Here is a 19,448-nt window from a genome sequence, read left to right on the forward strand (position 1 = left end):
GGTACAGCTTCCACTTCGGCAAGGAGAACATTGAGCAGCACCGCAGTGACATCACCAAAACTCACCCTAAAACCACTAAGCAGATGCTGCAGTACACAAAGTAAAGTATCAGGCCGATATTAGAATACATACAGTGTATGGAAGCAAAGCGGCAGACAGAATACATGTTGTATAGGCCAAAAATGCTTGCATTACACTGCAATACATTCCATTTCCTTTTATCTCCTAGGTCAATCAGATGTGACCATGTGACAACCAAGAACAATAGAGCTCACACTACATTTTCCAGCACCTGTTCATAACAGTGAATACCATGAGTATGGTTTATCAAAGCTCTCCAAGACTGGAGAAGATCATGGGAGATCCAATAAACTGGAAATGGATCTGGTCTAGGATTAAAAACATTTTACAACTAGTAACAAACGATTTATGGGAAATCTATTACAGGTTTGCTGGATCACCCAGATTCTCCCTAGATAGTCTATTATCCCCAGTTTTAGAGAGATTTATGAAATCAGGCCAGATTTATTAAAGCTCTCCAAGGCTGGGGAAGATATACTTTCATCAGTGAACCTGGGTGATCCAGCAAACCTGAAACAGATCTGGTCCAAGATTAACCACCTGGGCGTTACACTGATGTCTAGATTTGTGTTCCAAAAGTGTTACACTGTTTTTCATTACATTTTTTTTTTTTAAATTGTAGACCTGTAACTTACGGAAATATGTCCAAACAGGGTTCTATTAGATATCATGAATATACAAAATGTTTGAAACACAATCATTTAAAAAAAAAAAATACTTTTAATAAAATTAAATAAAAGACACAAAAAATCAGCTTAAACAAGAATACATAAATAAATGAAAAATACTGAAAATGCGATAATTCGGTACACTGTAAAGTAATATACATTCCATTTCCTTTTATCTCCTAGGTCAATCAGATGTGACCATGTGACAACCAAGAACAATAGAGCTCACACTACATTTTCCAGCACCTGTGCATTACAGTGAATACCTTGAGTATGATTTATCAAAGCTCTCCAAGACTGGAGAAGTTAGACTATCATGGGAGATCCAACAAATCGGGAATGGATCTGGTCCAGGATTAAAAACATTTTACAACCAGTAACAAATGATTTATGGGAAATCTATTACAGGTTTGCTGGATCACCCAGATTCTCCCTGGATAGTCTATTATCCCCAGTTTTTGAGAGATTTATGAAATCAGACCCATTGGGCCTGATTTATTATAGCGCTCCAGGGCTGGGGAGGATACACTTTCATCAGTGAACCTGGGTGATCCAGCAAACCTGAAACAGATCTGGTCCAAGATTGAAAATATTTGCTAACAAATAGCAAATTATTTTTAAAAATCCTTACCAGGTTTGCTGGATCACCAAGATTCACTAATGAAAATGTATCCTCTCCAGCCTTGGGGAGCTTTAACTTTTTTCTCTTTTTCTTTCTTCCTTTTCCTTCTATCTCCCATTTTCTATTTCTTCTTCTTGCATTTTCTTTCATCCCCCTATTCATTATTCACTCTCCTCTCCTTTTATTTTTCCTTTCCTTCCTCCCTCCCATTTCTCTGCTTTTTTCAGTTTCTTTATCTTCTCCTTTCTCAACTTTTTCATCCTTGACGCTCTTACTTTTTCTCTCCTTTCTTTCCCTTTTTTTACTATTTTTCCTTTTATACTTTCTCTTCTTTCCTTGTTTTCCTTCCTCTCCCTTTTTTCCCTTGTCTTTTTATCTTCTATCCCTTTCTTTTACACACTTCCTTTTCCTAACATTTCTTGCCATTATTTCATATCTTCTCACTTTACTACCTCTGCTCTCTTTCCTCTCTCTTCACTTGTTTTTTCCTTCTCTTCTCTGGGATCATTACATGACATATGATATTTTGTACATGATCAGAAATCAGTACATTGCTGGATAGGTTGGTGCTTGTCCCTCTACCAGCAGTGTAAACACAGAGGGTTTGTCATTGCCCAGCAAGGCACGCAGGGAACTAATTAGCTCTGAATCTCAGCTGGTGTGTTCACACACATTACACAGAAACGAATTGTATGCCAGCTGCAGTGCCAACTGAAATGTGATGGCTATATTTACTTGTGTACCTATTAAGCTGTGCCTATGACAAACTGTTTGTTCACATTTGGTATGGAAAAAAAAAAAACTAGAACATAGAACAATTAAGATATGACTTACTTGTCAATGTCTTTTGTATGATTATATGGGCTTCATGTGTTCCTTATGTTTACAGGTGTGGGACGGAGTGGATACTGGGAAATGTCTACGCACAATTACAAGTCACCGTGTGGCAGTACGTGACGCTCAGTGGTCTGCCTGCGGACAGCACATTCTTACCGGTGGCTTTGACTCATTTTTGCATTTAACAGACGTTGAAACAGGTAAGTTGGACGGTATTTCTGTCTGCTTGTGCAGTCATGACCTCCAATTCACACAATGCTTGTCCACTCATGATTCATATTTCAAGCAACACAGCGGAATTATTACAATGAGGAAAACAATAGCTGTAAAAAAAGAACAACTTGCAACAGCTCAATTCAATGCTAATATTTCAGTTCTGCATATTTGCTGGCAGGTTGGATCTGCAAATATTTTTTGTATACCCAGTTCATCAGTTTCATCATTAAAAAATGCCTTGTGAAAAAATTCCTAGTTCCAGAAAAACGTCATTGGTTGAGCACAATTGTGAGTACTGTTGGGGGTTATCATAGCACTTCATTTTGAGATATACAGTGTTCTCCGCAGCCCCTTTTAGCTGGGTGCACCACCCAGCAATTGTCAGTAACCAACTGGTGGTTACTTGGTGGTTACTGATGACTTGGGTCACAGTCCAGGGACTGTTACCCACCAACAATTTCTTTCCACCCAGCTGAAAAAAAATTCTGGGTAACACATTGGATATATATGAGCTCACTTCATCGATAGCCACAGCTTGTCAGGTTGTGCAGTGAAAGTTGCTGTAGATCTGCAAGTATATTAAAAAGGAATGAGTGAGGGAGGATAAATGCCATTACATTGTACTTCTTCCAAAAACTACACTCAGCTTTTTATTTTTAACACTGAAGACTTTGACTGTGCAGCTTTTTTTTTTGATTATTCCATCTTGTATACTCCGTATAGTCCTGTATATAAGCAGAAAGCCAACCCGAGACCATCACTCCTGGGAAAGTGCCAAGCAATAACAACTAGACTAAGGATCTCATTCTTTAGATTTTTCAACTCCTCATCACCAATTTTACCTGAAATGTGAAATTAAAGCCCAAATTATGAGTTACCATAATAGCTGGACCAAAACAATAATGGGAACACATCTCTGGCCGTCCTTTTGATTTGTTCTTCCACCAATCCGAACATCCAGTAATCAAACTCACCATTCGTTATCTTTTGATCATCCAACCACCATCCATACCCTATTCCAGGGGATGGCCACTAGGCCATTTATGGGGTGGGTGGGAGCATACTAGGCCGGACCCGTCCTAATGGCTCCGCCCACCACCTAGGAATGCCCCCTGAAATGAAATCCCTCTCCTCCATATGCATTGCGGAGGAGAGGGATTTACCTTCAGGGAGCTTTCCCTATTTACCGCAGTAGGAGTATCATCTCGGGCCGCTGTAAGCAATTGGGAAGCAATTGCAAAGGGGCAGCACTGGAGCTTCAGTGGCTCCGGTAGTTCCTAACGCCCCCTGGTTGATCGGCTGGCAACCCGCGGCTCCAGAGTGATGGGAATATCAACGCCGGCCGTTCCGGTAGTTCCTAACGCCCCCTGGTCGATCCGCTGGCAAGCCTCGGCTCCGGAGCTGTGGGTTGCTGGCCGGCATTAGGCTGGATCGGTCAGGGTGCGTTAGGCCGGAACGAACTACCAGCTAGGCGATATCTGGCCTAAAGGCTGGAGTTTGCTGACTCCTGCACTATTCTAGCTATCTGTCCATTCCATCCTGTTTATTCACCCTTCCCTCTTATCCTTCTGTCGGCCTGTCCATCTTTTGTCCCATTCCCTCCCATTTTGGCACTAGATTGTGTTTACGTTCTCTAATCTTCGGAAGTAGTTAAAAAAAAAAAAATGCAATAGCGTCTACAGTTACATCAGAATTTGTCACATTCAAAGCAAGCTGTAATTAGAGCTAAAAACATTTTCAAATTACAGTGGGCATCCAGTCACGCCGATAGTTTACGCAAAGACATTTTTTTTCTCCCAGCTGTCAGACGGTTTTGCCAAAGGTTTTGTTAATAAAATTTTGTGTCTAACTGCTGCCTCCTGGTAATAATTCCATATATAATTACATCTCAAACATCATCCCCATGGTAACTGCATTTCTTCCCCCCCCCTTTCCTTTAATATCTCAATGCTATTTTCCATGGGGAAATTAAAATGAGTCCGTTCACATGTTTCGTATACTGCAGAGAAAAATGAATACAATTTGTTGTTGATTAGGTACCAGGACACTGAACAGGACCCCAAATTTACACGTTTAATTTTAACAATGTTGTAATTACATAGGCAAGTCAATCAGTAATTTGTGCCTATTTTAAATTTTAGGAAAGGACCTTTTCAGTGCAAACAATGAATGGAGAATTGGTGCGGTCAAGTTTCACCCCATTGACCCCAATCTTTTTATATGTGGGGGGTTCTCACCTGCGGTAAAAGCGTGGGATGTTAGGATGAACAAGGTAAGCACTTGTGTGTTGTTTTTGCTACAATCAAAAGTTTATAATGCCCTCATGTTCCATTTTTCGATTGAAGTTAATGTCTGTGAAATTAAAGCATGCAACAAATTAACCAACGAAGTAAAAATGAAATTATAGACTCATTTAACAAAATTAAATCAAGATTGCTGCTGTTTGATGATTCAGGAGACGAGCATTCTTACTTCTATAAAAGGTTAAGATGTTGTTTGGAAAGAACTTCCAAATACAGGAGCAGAAGTTTCCACCAGTTATTCCGCAGGTTATTTGCCCTTCTCTACAACTTATCTCTGGCTTGATGGAATGTAAAGCAGGACTAAACCCTATTCCTGTTCCATCTCCTTTTCTTTCTGGAGATTATCTGCGCTCCTCTTCATTGGTCAGACTGGGATGATGTAATGAAGTTAACAAAGTCACAAAAAAACTTTTATACCTGAATAAAAAGAAAATTGCATCAAACATTTTATCCAAATAAAGCAAAAAATGTTAATCATTATAGTGGTAAGATTTATAGGGAGGTGGCAACCTAAAATGAACGATTTATTATAAGAGGATACCTAGTGTTCTATGTTCACTTGCCTGAATTGCCAATGTTCAAAGTGGAACTTTAGTTCTACTTTAGGTTTGGTGACTATGATGGCCACTTCATGATTTGTTCTTTTTTTATTTCTTTTAAGGTGTCTTTATCTGTAGAGATGTGCTTTGGATCATTACCTTGCTTTAGGATGAACCCCTGGCTAACTTGGCATAGGTATTGGTGGGGTATGGGTATACATGGTGCTATATCCTATGGTTCTGCATCCAACAAAAATGTCCCAACCCATCACTTTCCTTTCCATATATTTGGCATGCACTTAGGAACCATCTCCTTACCTCCTTGACAAATACATGTATTCAATGATCTGAAGATGTTAAATTCATCCGTCCATAAACCATACTTCCACTCTCCAGTAGTCCACTGGCGATAATTACTGGCCTAGGAAAGCTTTTTACTCCCATTTAACCTCCGTGTGAAACTTTGTCTTTTTTTCACAGATAAAAGAAGGACATACTTGTTCTTGTTAGCTTCCTCCAGTTTTCAAGTGTTTGATGGTTTTCCCTTATATCTTAGATTTTTGTTCAAATTTTTCAAAGCAAAGACTTTTTAATGGTCATGATGGTCTGTCAGGGACTATTGTAGGAGCTGCCTGCATGAATAATCAGAGTGGAACTGTCAGATTACCACATACTTTTGTACCATTCAGCATTGCTATACTGTGGAACGTAAGTCCTATTTTGAAAATTGATGATTCAGGAAGGTGGTTATTGTAGAAATGGACAGGTGATGTCCCTTCTGCATGAACCGTTTACCTTCCTGATTGATACCAAACTGTCAAGTTTTGCTGAAATGCTTGTGCGCAGTTCAGTGTTGGTTGCAAGGTAAACTCTGCATTCCCAGCTTCTCTTGGCGGTGCGGAGAATGAACTCCTGTGCACCTCAAGTTGAGTTACAACCTTATTGCAGGATCGAGTTACCTCATCCTAGCTTGGCCAAACAAGATGGTGGAAAGTCATTTCCAGGAAGAAAAGGAGACTTTAAACAATCATTTGATTTGTTCTGGGATCTGGTGGTTCTGGTGGATCATAGGCTTAATAACAGAATGCAATGCCAAGCTGCAATATCTAAAGCTGGCAAAGTATTTTCTTGTAATAAAAAAGGAATAGACATAATCCTGCCCCTGTACAAAGCATTGGTCAGACCACATCTGGAATATGCAGTCCAGTAAACTAATAAAAGGAATGGAGGAGCTCAGCTATGAGGAGAGATTAGCTGAACTGAATCTATTCTCCCTTGAGAAGAGACGTATAGGGGGATATGATCATATATATATTTATATGGCCCATATAAAGAACTCTCTAACCAATTATTGACCTTGAGATCATTACAAAGAACAAGAGGGAAACTCTTTGTGTCTGGAGGAAAAGAAGTTTAAGCTCCAGATAAGGAAGGGATTCTTCACTGTAAGGTCTGTGAAAATGTGGAATCGGCTCCCTCAGGAAGTAGTTTCACCAAGTTCTATAGATTGCTTTAAGAAAAAGCTGGATGATTTTGTAGATGCACAGAATATAACTGGGTGTTAAGGCTTTAAAGTAAAAATAACAGTGACTGTTGATCCAGGGAACATCCGATTGCCTCACGAAATCAGGAAGGAATTTTTTTAAGCAAATTTTCCAGAGTTTTTTTTTTGCCTTCCTCTGGACCAACTATGTCTTATAGAGTTTTATATCTGAGATATGTTTATTTCCCTAGTGGTTGAACTTGATGGACTTATGTCTTTTTTCAACCTAACCTACTATGTAACTATGTTCTAAACTAAGTTTAGAGTCCAGTGCTCCACCATTCTAATTCTGGGTTTTTATTGCTGCTTGTGTTTCTTGCTGTGATTATTAATAATATTATTACATAGTATTTATATAGTGCCAACATTCTAAGTTGCTTTAAAAGTCCAGTGTTCAACCCTGGTGGGAAGAAGGTGTAGGCGGGTGCTGCCCCCCCTGTATTGTGAGCCAATTCTTCAGACCACAGCCCGGTGGTTACTGAAAAGTTCAGGGTGGCTCACCTGGCTAAAAGGCGCCAGGAGAACACTGAAGTCCATAGTCATGTTACTAATTGTCCCTCAAAGGTGCTCACAATTTAAAGTCTCTACCATAGTCCTATGATACTGTCCAAATTGTCAATTTTAGAGGGAAAGCCAATTAAACTAACTGCATGTTTTTGAATGTGGGAGGAAACCGGAGTGCCTGAAGGAAACCCATGCAAACACAGGGAAAACATACAAACTCCTAGCAGATAGAATCCTGGCGGGGTTTGAACCTGGCACCTAATAACATTTTCTGTATCTCAGTGACCGGTGTCATTGGGGCTGAAAATGAGTGAAAAATCCAACATTTTGAGTTGCCAGAACAGAAACAGATCTTTCAATATGGACACTTGCCCTGGTGACTGATTTGTAGTAGTGGATTTTTATCACTTGGAAGAAATCTTTCTTGCTTCCTATTGTATTTACAGTAAAGAAAAAAAAAGGAAAAGTTCCCCAGTAGGACACAAATTATTTTAAGATCACCTCTCCTTGTTCAGTTCTCATCATAAAATCAGCTGAAATTCCTTAATCAATGTCGTGTAAAACTCGACTGAAACTCCTAGATTAGTGTTAGGTTACTAAAAAAAAAAACAAAACAATTGTATATGACAATGGGCACGGTAAGAGAAAAGTAAAGCTGAAGCCATAGTGGTTTTGCTCAGTTTCCGCAGATCAGTAAATCTTTTATTACCGGTGTTACCATAGTAACCTCTTTGCAGATGATTGCCTCTTCAAAAACTTCTCACACTTATCCACTAAGCATTTGATATAGTGTTATTTTCCAATCTTTCTATTGTAACTTCAATCTGGAAACTATTTGGGATAGAATAAGAAAGATTCTGGCTAGTTATCAGGCCAAGGCTGTCATCTTCATCCTTGCTTTACTACTTATCCAGGTCTGGAACTATGACCAGGATTTACATGATCACTTCCTCCCCGAGCTACTATTCCAGTCTCGGTTTTATTATTTTTGTATTAGTATAGACGTGTGTAAAAAGGTTTTAGTCTTATGTTTAAATTCACTTTTCGTTGACAGACTTGCTGCGTCTACTGAAACGCTGTCTCTCAAAGGAGCTGACAATCTAATGTCCCTACCATGGTCATATGTCTTTTTTACAGGCTAAGGTCATTTTGGGGTAGCCAATTAACCTAACTGCATGTTTTTGGAAAGTGGGAAGAAACCGGAGTACCCGGAGGAAACCCACGCAAAAACGGGGAAAAACTGCAAACTCCATGCAGATAGTGTCCTGGTCAAGATTTGAATCTGGGACCTAGTGCTGCAAAGGCCGGAGTGCTAACCTCTGAGTGACCGTGCTGCCCCAAGCATCAACTACTCTTTCAGTAAATCCTTCTAGGGTTAATTTTGGCCTTTTTTCCTGCTCCTTTGGGGTCATGTCCCTGTTGTTGATCCTAGCTTTTTACTGAAATTGCTGCTTTCTTGGCACAACTCTGCTAGGGCTGCAGAGCAATCAAGGAGGACCGCAGGAGCATACAGCAGAGTGTCCGCTGATTGGGTGAGAAAACGGAAACCCTGATGACAGCTCAAGCCCCTTTTAGGGTTTCCATTTTTCTCAGCCATCTAGCACTAGAGGTGCATGGGGAGACTTGTCCTCATTTGCCCTCCAGTACCAGGGGATCCCACACTGTCAAGAGTACCATGGCTGCGCTCACCCAGATTCACGGATGAAAGTGTATCCTTTCCAGCTTTGGAGAGCTTTAATTAATCAGACCCTATGTTTTATCCCTAATCCTTTTTAAACTCTTTTGTCTTTTTTTCCTAATGCCATGGTCAAAATAAAAAAAAAAATAATAATCACCTCCTACAATAAGGTAGGTCATACAAGTTGGTGTAATCCTCATATACTGTATATCTTGATGTAGCAGATCCAGGGTCGTTGGCCTTTCCTGATGTTTGTGCCTCACTAAGTATCTCTCCCGCATTCCCTTCCTTCTTATAGAAATTCCACCCCAGGAAGCTGTGCACATTGTCATATAGCGTATAGATTTTTCCTGTGCAAGTATTCTGTGCTCTTATCGATTTTATAGAGTGCTCACCCACAGATTTGACATGGAGAATGCTGCCATCGATCGGATAGTCTTTCTTTGCAATAGGTAATTTATTGTAAAAGTGTCCTGTGCAAATTTTCAATCAGTGAATTTCAGATATACATTATTTAGGGTAGTAGGAGTTTCAACCGTTGGTTATCAACAATTCTATAATTTTGCCAATTTCTAATTACAGGTAAGAGAAAAAAGCTTGTAAGGAAAAGACAGAGGGGTGTGTTGCCAAGGAATTTCAAATAAATGTTTTTACTAAGTATGTTACACTTCTATTGAATGAGTTGGCACTTCTGTATACACTCTGATCATATGTTTATTGTACCCTGGATCCCTTTTCATTCTATTGGAACCCATACCATGAAGTAACTTGCTTGTTCATCAACTATTAACTGTCACGGTAGCTGCAAAGCAGGATAATGGACCCTCTGTGTCACCAGCTCGTGGGTAGATACGTGCACAGGGCGCAGAGTCTAAGCAGCTGCCCGGTTTCACCAGAGCCTCTAGAGGTGAGGGTGTTGCACTGCGGGCAACTGCCAGGTTGCGTCCCCCGTGCACGCAGAGGCAGGTGACTGCTAACAAGCAGGAACCAAAACGTAGTGCCAGAGGGAAACCCAAAAGAGTAGTCAAACGAGCCAAAGGCCAGGGCAGGTAGCAAACAAGGATTATCGGGAAACGGGCAAAGGTCAGGTCGAGCAGCAAACAGGAGTTGTCAGGAAACAAGCCGAGGTCAGTACACAAGGAATCTGGACCAGGAGAAACAAACAGGAACCTGGAAGCAGAGCCAAAGGAACTCCTTGTTCAGGGAACTTCTTGTTGACAGGTCACTTCCTTAAGAAGGGAATGTTAGGTGATGGGCGTGGATCAAGTGAGCTGCAGACATCAATCCCACCAGCAGAGGGAGTGCTGTTGCTGGGATAATCTCAGGTGTTTTTCAGGTGTTTGCCAGTGGAGGGAGTGCGTCTGTGGAATACCCTGGTTCTCTGAGGCAAGGGAGCAGCTGACAGAGATTCACCTGACTTGGAACAGGAAGTATGCAGAGTGTTGGATCCAGAGGCAGAGATTGTGCTTGCAGCAGGGGACTGCAAGGAGGGTGAGCAAGAAGAAAGCACAGATCCCCCGGACCTGCAGGGAGCTGTGGCACTAACATTCTAAACAATCCCCCGAAGAAGCCACAAGGCAAAACGCGTCAGGTGTTTCAAACGTTTATTTGACCACAACCTGTCTATATAAGTTTAGGGATCTATGTTATAGTCTTTTGGTCCTTTATAGTCTGTTAGTCTTTTGGTCCTTTATAGTCTGTTAGTCTTTTGGTCCTTTTCCCCCCATGAATTTATAACAGGGATGACCTCTAGCACCTATTTCTTGTAACCATGATTGTTTCATTATGTTTGCATGGATTTTTTTAAACACTAATATCAGTGATTATTGTTTACAAAACCCCAGCTTCTCTTCCTTTCGTTTCTTTGGAATAACCAAACGCTTCATTAATTACTTAGGGCGGCAATAATTAAGATCAAATAGGAAGTTTGTTTACTCTTACTCTTTGAACATTTTTTAATACCCACTCTTATGACATGTGCCGTGGTTTCTTCCTCCAGCCCCTACATCTTGTAGTGAAATAAGAACTGGCTGTTGTGGACAGGATATTTGGAATTGTAGCACTTATTGCAATCCAGTGCATTTCAGGGGTATCGGGGGGGCCTTCATCAGGGCTATGGGGTTGCAGACTTAACACATATTACGTATACTGCAATGTTCTTCCCAACTCCTTTTAGCTGGGCGCACCACCCGGCATTTTTTTGAGTGGTTACTGAAAAGTTGGGTTACAACACAGGGGCTGCCACTTGGTTAGTTTCTTCCCAGCCAGCTTTAAAGAAAATTTCTGGGATGAATACTGATATTCTATTGTGACCCTTCCTTGCGGGCTTCGTTATGGAACTTGGTGCTGTTGGAAAAAAAATCTGGGATGAATACTGTATTGGAAATCTAATCAAGCAACAAATCATTGGGTGTTTATGTAAAAGTAAAAAGAAGAATGAAAAGTATTTGTTTTATGTATATAAAAATTTATAAAAAAAAAAAATTTTTAAAAATGAGAATCTGACATTCCCTCAAACATTCCCTGGTGGGGATCTTCCAGGTGTTTCTATGGCAGTTGATCCCCACCAGGGAATGATTGAGATATATATATACAGTGCTCAACCCAGAAATGTTATATATATACACAGACACATAGGGCTCTATTTTTATATATATATATATATCCCTATGTGTCTGTAAATATTTATATATATATATATATATATCCCTATGTGTCTGTAAATATTTATATATATATATATATATATATATTATGTATTTTCCCATATCCAGGCACACAGATGACTACTCCAAAACCAGAGCTGTCTCTGGTAATCGGGGACATCATGTCACGGTACTCGGGGCCCATTAGGTGATAATGACTGTTACCATTGCAGCGGTTTCTGTGGTAACCCCTCTCCATAGGGACGCATTTTGCGAACCTTTGTACGGATACGGAGAGTTTGTGGGAGCAGAACATTTAATCGGAAGTTAGACGTGTTCGGCAACAGTTTGTCATACAATACGCTGAGTTTTAGCGGCAATAACAGGATAATGGTTTACTAAACCAAGTTCCAAATTCTTAGTCTCTATAGCAACCATTTGTGCACATTAGTGCTTGTTAGCGAGTAATATTCAGCCAGGGTTAAATCATGTGAGGTAATTGTTTCTAGTAGTGAGCCTCCGGTATACCCTTTAAGCTTCTGTTTGTTGACCTTATTATATAGAGCACTTCCATCTGCTGCAGTAATTACATTCGCCATTAAAATCCACCAAATACGGTAATTTACCATAACAATAACTCACAACTGATCTGTAATATGTATTTTAAGAAATGCCAGCAAAATGCAACTTTTATTTTACAGCATGGCGAGCAGGTAGGTTCTTTGTTGCAGAAGGGAAAAGTGATGTCTCTTTTGCAATGAAATAAACCCACCTGCCTGATTGCAATATTTTCTATAATAAAATTGAGCTATGCATGTGCAGGACAGGGTACAACCCTGACATAGCTGGTTGTTGGGACTGAATGAACACTTGTGCGCATGCGTATGAGTTGCTTCCTTCAGGCCGGGCCAATTGCAATGCCCGAAGATCCCAAACCTGAAAGAGAACCAATTGAGCTTTGCAAAGCTGGCTGCTGGGATTGAATTAATTCAAGCGCATGAGCAAGAGTTTATGTCCTTCTGACCTAGCTAATTATGATGGATGAAGATCCCATCCTGAAAGAGGACCCATTGAACTATACATGAGCAGCACGGTGTACAATCCAGGCATAACTGGCTGCTGGCATCGAAGGAACTCTTGTGCACATGTGCAGGAGTTACGTCCTTTAGACCTAGCCAATTACAATGGTTGAAGATCCCATCCCAAAAACCAGACCAATTGAGCTATGCATGTGTAACGCACAATGTACAACCCTGACAGGCTGCTGGGACTGAATGAACATGCACAGGATTTTGTCTTTCTGCCCTGGCCAATTACAATCAGCTCAGTGTATATCCCTAGGATAACTGATTGCTGGGATTGAATAAACTGTATGTACATGTGTGAGAGTTATGTCCTTCCGGCCCAGCCACTTTCTTTGCCCAAAGATCCCCAATCTAGAAGAACACCAGTTGAAGATGCCAGTGAAGGAGCAAGGAAAGATTCATTGAAAAAAAAAAAATTGACAACAGGTATGTAACTTTATTTTATTCCAGAGGGGACATACCCTGTCCCTTCTGCAATAAAGAACCTGCCTGCTCCCAAACTTATTATTTTTTTTAAATTTCTGCTTTGAATATATATTTGCAGAAATAGACAGCATGAGGAGCAATACAATCCATTTTACAAGTTCAGTGAGTCAGGGCAGTGATACCTTCTCTTCACTTCTCCCCTCCATGATTCTGTCCCTATGGCAGAAAGTGTGATTGGTAACCCTTAGCCCTTTGGGAATCCTTTGTCATGTATCAAATTCCTTTAACTTTATTCAGCTTAATTTAATCTTTACAGAATGCCTGTGCCCACACCTAGTGTTTCAGAAATTCAAGCAAGTCATTACTAAGCTGCGGCTAAGCACTGGTGCTGTCCCCCTTGCAATTTCAGCAACTTTTCCACCCCCTGCAACTTTGGTGGCCCTTTTGTGTTCTAGCATCCCCTTAGTGCTTCCCCTCAGCTTGTACACCTGTGTTCCTGCACCTGCAAACCTGTGTTCCTGCATATTGTGTATCACTGCTTCCCTGTTTATGGACTAATGACTATTCCTGCATATGCCTGTTCACAGCCCCTTCTGAGCTTTGATTTGTTGGAGACTCTGAAATTGTCTGTTGTCGTTCTATCTCTGCAGCTACATGCACTGGGTGTTCAAAGGTTTCAACCGGGCAGTCCATCTGAGTATACCTATATACCTATATATATGATGCCTATTCGGCCCGTTATAGGGCTGTTGACAGAAGTGTTGTGCCCATACCCCATGTCTTATGATCTCTACTGACTTCTAGGGTTAGATATCACTTTCGTTAATAACGTCTGTTGGTAAATTTCTCTATAGGTTTGTATTCTGTAATTTCCCATTTTGGCTTGTTTAGTTGTCATGTCAAACTCATCATGCAAGGTTTTGTGCCTGTGACCTTAACTTTCTCCCTTCATAAGGAATTGTTCTCCTTCCTGTGTATAGTTGGCTTTTAGAGTCTACCTCTCAGCTTCCTACATCATCATGGACGTCTTAGTTAGACCATTTTTAACTTGGTCCTGGGTTGGGTTTCTTTCTTCTGGCCTTGGTGAATTCTTGGTTCTGGAGTCCTTCACCTTCCATTTGTATGGTGATACCATTATTATTATTATTATTATTATTATTATTATTACTATTACTATTACACAGTATTTATATAGCGTCATTATAATATGCAGCGCTTTACAAAGTCCATTGTCATGTCATTAACCGTCTCCTAAAGAGATCAATCCAATGTCCCTACCATAAGGGGCTACCATGGCTCTTTTGCCTGGAGGAATTGTTTTCTTTTCTGTTTCCTGCACCAATCCTTCAGGCTGTCCCACTTTCCCCTCTATTTTTTCCCTTGGGCTTATTGGCATGATTTCCTATTGACCCCCCTTTCATTTGGACTGATTTTCCAAATGCATTGTTCTCCCCAGCCCCTTTTAGCTGGGCGTAACACCCGGCACGTTTCAGTAACCACCCGGCTGTTTTTATGTGGCTACTGAAGAGTTGGGTCACAATACAGGGGCTGCCACCCGCCTAAAATTTCTTCCCACCCGGCTCAAAAAAATTCCTGGGTTGAGCACTTAAATGCTAAAGGATTTTCTGGGTCAAGGAAGAATATAGAATGTTATTGGTGTTAAATTATGTTCTTGGAGTCTACTAATGGACTCTGGTTTCTCCCCTTTCTGTTATAATTACAATCTTGGTACACATCTGTGGCTGATATACAGGATTTTTTGTTTGCCAGTGCCCAGTCCTCTGTAAGCAGAAGTTTTACCCAAAGGAACAAGACCCACTGTTCCATGAAATTGATGTTGGGGTTCATTTAAAAAAAAAGTCCTATTTTTTCAGTGCATTTTTGATTAAGGCAAACCACAAAAACAGAACAAACACTAAAAAAATTAAAAAAAACAAAAGTACCCTTAATTTACTGAATGCTAGTTTCTAGGCAGAGAAAATCCTATGATCCATGAAATTTATATGGAGATGGAAAATAATAGTAGCTAGACTTTTGACCTTCATAAACACTGTGCTTTTAAACCCGCATCTTTGTGCTAGTAGACAAAACCAGTGACCTACAATTACTGCAGGATCAATGCATGGTGGTTTTCATTATGTGTTGACACGAAGCTACTTGCAAAGCAATTGTTCTGTGTCTAATTATAGCACCACAGGCGAGCTACGTCCTTACTGTATCTCCAAATTGAAGGCCTATGTCTGCTTTAAGCTTTATTGTAAATAAGATACTGGGGCCAGATCTGCTAAAGCAAAGAAGAGGAGTCCATTTGGAAAATGTTGAGGCCCATTCACATGCGTTCTTTACTGTAACATGCAGGAAAATGCTGCTTTAAATGCCACCCAGTGCACTGGTACAATTATGGGCAACGCACCCGTACTGTCACACAAAAAGAAAGGATTGTGTCTAATGCTGGATCCCTTTGCCATGTGTTCACAGCACATTTATCATAAATAAATTGGCTTAGTGTACCACAACAACCTAGAATAAAATAAATTGGCCCTAGAAAACAATTGGGTATCCCAGGCCCATATGCAAGTCCATCATTCTACTAAACATGATCATCAAACGTATCCAACCGATTCTACACTTGCCTCCAACATGTGCGACGCAGTTTTAGTTTGCTATTCACACTAAACTTATGAAATGATAAAGTTACCCGCTTGCTAAACAATAAAACACAAAGCTAAAGGGCATGTTGAAAAAGATTAGTGAAAAACAATACTCCTCCGCATGTGGTTCACTGAGGCTTTTTACAAAACCAAGGTTTTTTTATGGCTTACTTTTATGATGGCCATCCACAGATTTTGTTTTATTTCTACATTCTAAGCTTATTGCAAAAATGCAGTGACTAGGGACATTCAAAACAGTAGAGAAATATTTTTATTAAAGAGAAATCACAAGCTACATTTAGATACTGGAGAATATGTTCTATTGCAAACCACCTGCAATTCTCATACCTTTGTATGTTTGTAAAGATTAAGGGCCCTTAGTAAGTTACTTGAGATTACTATTCTGTCCTAAATGCTCGACTGTTCCATAACTTTGATGGAGCACAAAAAAAGTTGAGTCTGTGGGGTTGTCATTAAAGAAACCTCTTTGCTTTTCTCCTGCATGGATGACCCACTGCAGCCAGATTTAGCAGACTGTTGGGGTAGGATTGAAGCAACCTGTCATATGACATTTTTTACATTAAGGCTTTTTTCTAGAGCATCCTTTCTTTGCTTTTTTTTGCATGGATGACCCATAACCCAGAAATTTTTTTAAGCTGGGTGGAAAGAAATTGTAGGCGTTTGGAAGCCCTGATTTGTGACCAAACTCTTCAGTAACCACCCAAAAACAGCCGGGTGGTTGCTGAAAATTGCCGGGTGGTGCGCAAAGCTAAAAGGGGCTGGGGAGAACACTGGTCTTTCCCGAAACCCCTTCTATAATTACATATCCACAGTAAGCACTTAAATTGCTGGCCTTGCACTTAAATGCTTCCCATTCTTACAGATAGCTGAAAAGATCATTGGTGTCACTTAACCTGACCTCAGAGGCACAAATTGCTCAAAGAACCCCTAACATCCTCTGGAAGATACCTAGGGTTCCACAGAATCCTAGTTGAGAAACACCGTCCTAGACAGTATGGGCAAAGCTTCAGTGGAGGACACACTGAGCTTCATATTGTAGCCTTAAACTCGGGATCATTATCATACTGGCAGCTATTGGGAATAATTATCAGGTCAGCCAGGTGGACAAGATAGAAATTAGGCTAATCTCATAGATGAAGCTAAAATACTTCTTCCTCCTTACTCATTTACAGGCTTTCTTAAAAAAAAAAAATAGACCCCTTAAGCCTTTTTTTCTTACTTGTGTATTCTTTCTTGTGTTTCCTACTGTGGGAAGGTTTGGTCTGTAGTACCCCATCTCCCCATCCCCAAAAATAGAACCAACCTTTTAATGGTTAGGGGGCAAAAGAGGGTTCAAATGTGTGGCTACATCATAGACAATTAAAACATCCAAAAATGTTAATTGCAAATAATTAAAATCCTATAACAATTCACACTAATGTTAATACATCCAGCATGAATATAACACTGGGAAGTGTATATCAAGTTTAAAAAAAACATAAGTAGCTATCCAAGAAAAAGGCTTGTCAATCACAATTTCCTGACCCGTTTCGAGGATGTACCTCGTCTGCTCAGCAGCTATCACTGGTCCTTTCATGTGGAATTGTTCCGTTTAGTCATCAGAAGGTTTTTTGTCCTTCTTGTAAGCTGCATTGACCTGTGCTTCAGCCTTTGCAAATGTCTAGTATCTTTTTATGTTTTAACCATTGAAGGGTGGGTTCTGGTTTTGTATATGTAGTATGTATAGGGATGTGGCAATGTAAATACCCTGTAGAGATATACTGGAAATTCTTCATATCCCCTATGGGACAGTTGGCACCAGAACATATTTCCACATTGAAGCATTTACTCATTTTATGTTGGATGCATTTAGGATTTTTTTTTAACTTCAGTCTTGGTGCAATGGTTAATGGATACACAGGGTGAATCTCCTCAGCAGGAAAGAATAAATAGTATGAGCTATAGATAGATGTCAGGTCATAATAAATGAAGGTGTTGGAGATCTATTGATTCATGTGAGCTGTCTGCCCAGCAACATGCACAAAACATGTCATCAGGAAAGAGAATAAGAGCCACAATTACAGGTAGTTCAACATTTGGCAGCACAAGTGTTCTAAATGTTTATTGTTACCTGTTACCTTGCTACTGTGGGAAGGTTTGGTCTGTAGTACCCCATCTCACAATGTAGCAGCGGTTCTACAACACTTGCACAACACAATGCCACTTCAGAGGCAGACACAACACCCCTCGAATAGACCAGGGTAAAGAAAAAAAGTTCTTTCAGACTGCTGGTCCCCACCATTAGAAGAACTTCCCCATAGAACAAATAAGAGAAAATTGTACGTCCAATAGGAGTCCATATTTTATTATGTATTTCAGGGAAGGATAGGGCTGTGTTACTGTTAAACACCAATTTAGAGTTGATTCTGTTACCAGATCATATGTTTATCTCCGAGAGCTACTCGCCTAGATACATAAAAGCATAATTCTCTGTGGATGTATGAAGGAAGTAAACCTGGAATGATTAAAGCATCGGAGGCCAGGCTGCAAGAATATCTCTCCACTGGAGGATAGACTTTTACTTAACCTTCTCAGCATCCAAGCTCCTGTTGACACGGAGCAGAACAAAGCTTCTCTAAGAAGACACACTTTTATCTTTTAAAACAGAAAAACCATTCTCAATATCCGTGCATGAAGAGCGGCAGATAAACACACATCTGACACCCCATTCTGTCTTCTAAATATAGTTCGCCATGGCAGAGCTCACCCGGCAAAACAAAGGAAGCCATACACAGATTATAACCTAATATCTGTAACATGGAGATAACAAATGCCAAGAACTGGATTTTATTTGACAGATAATTCCTAGTTTATAACATTTTTCATGGTAGAAAATGCAGCTCTAAGGAACTAGATATAGAATAGGGAAAAGTTTTAATCCTCCAATTTTGGTTGTTTTATTTGTGTTGCAGATACACAACAGAGGTCTTCTGCTGCCGGTTATGTTGCTGTACCTACAAGTTTTAATTTACTATATTTGTCTATTTTGAAAGCTTTTTTACAGTAGGGACAAAACTTTGCAGAAGGGGCTCAATGCAATATTCCGGTTTTAGATACAGTATCATGGAAATCTGTATTTTTACTGAAAAGTTTCAAAATAGTTTGTATACAAAAATAGAACCAAACCTTTATTGGTTAGGGGGCAAAAGACGGTTCAAATGTAAGGAGCTACATCATAGACAATTAAAACATCCAACATTTTAATTGCAAATAATTAAAATCCTATAACAATTCACACTAATGATAATACATCCAGCATGAATATAACACTGGGAAGTGTATATCAAGTTTAAAAAACATAAGTAGCCATCCAAGAAAAAGGCTTTGTCAATCACAATTGCCTGACACATTTTGAGGATTTATCTCATCTGCTCAGCAGCTATCACTGGTCCTTTCATGTGGAATTGTTCCGTTTAGTCATCAGAAGGTTTTTTTCCTTCCTTCCATTGACCTGTGCTTCAGCCTGCTTTGCAAAAGTCTAGTATCTTTGTTTAAAATCTTCTGGAGGTTTTGTAGAGCCATGTTGTTTCTGAGCACCACTAAGGTGTTGTTTGCTTGTTAGTCATCCCCTGAAGAAGCGGATACATTTG

General features: G+C 40.0%; 1 protein-coding gene across 2 annotated transcripts in view; it reads left to right on the forward strand.

The window, feature by feature from the left end:
• WDR25 (WD repeat domain 25) overlaps positions 1-19,448 on the forward strand; it is an 86,676-nt gene that overhangs the window by 47,923 nt on the left and 19,305 nt on the right. For both annotated transcript variants that reach the window (XM_072427448.1, XM_072427447.1), the window contains exons 3-4: positions 2,261-2,408; positions 4,566-4,696. In XM_072427448.1, coding sequence (XP_072283549.1) covers positions 2,261-2,408; positions 4,566-4,696 — 279 coding nt within the window. The remainder of the gene's footprint in view (positions 1-2,260; positions 2,409-4,565; positions 4,697-19,448) is intronic.

The sequence above is a fragment of the Pyxicephalus adspersus genome, chromosome 12, assembly GCF_032062135.1.
Source record: "Pyxicephalus adspersus chromosome 12, UCB_Pads_2.0, whole genome shotgun sequence".
Taxonomy (NCBI): Eukaryota; Metazoa; Chordata; class Amphibia; order Anura; family Pyxicephalidae; genus Pyxicephalus; species Pyxicephalus adspersus.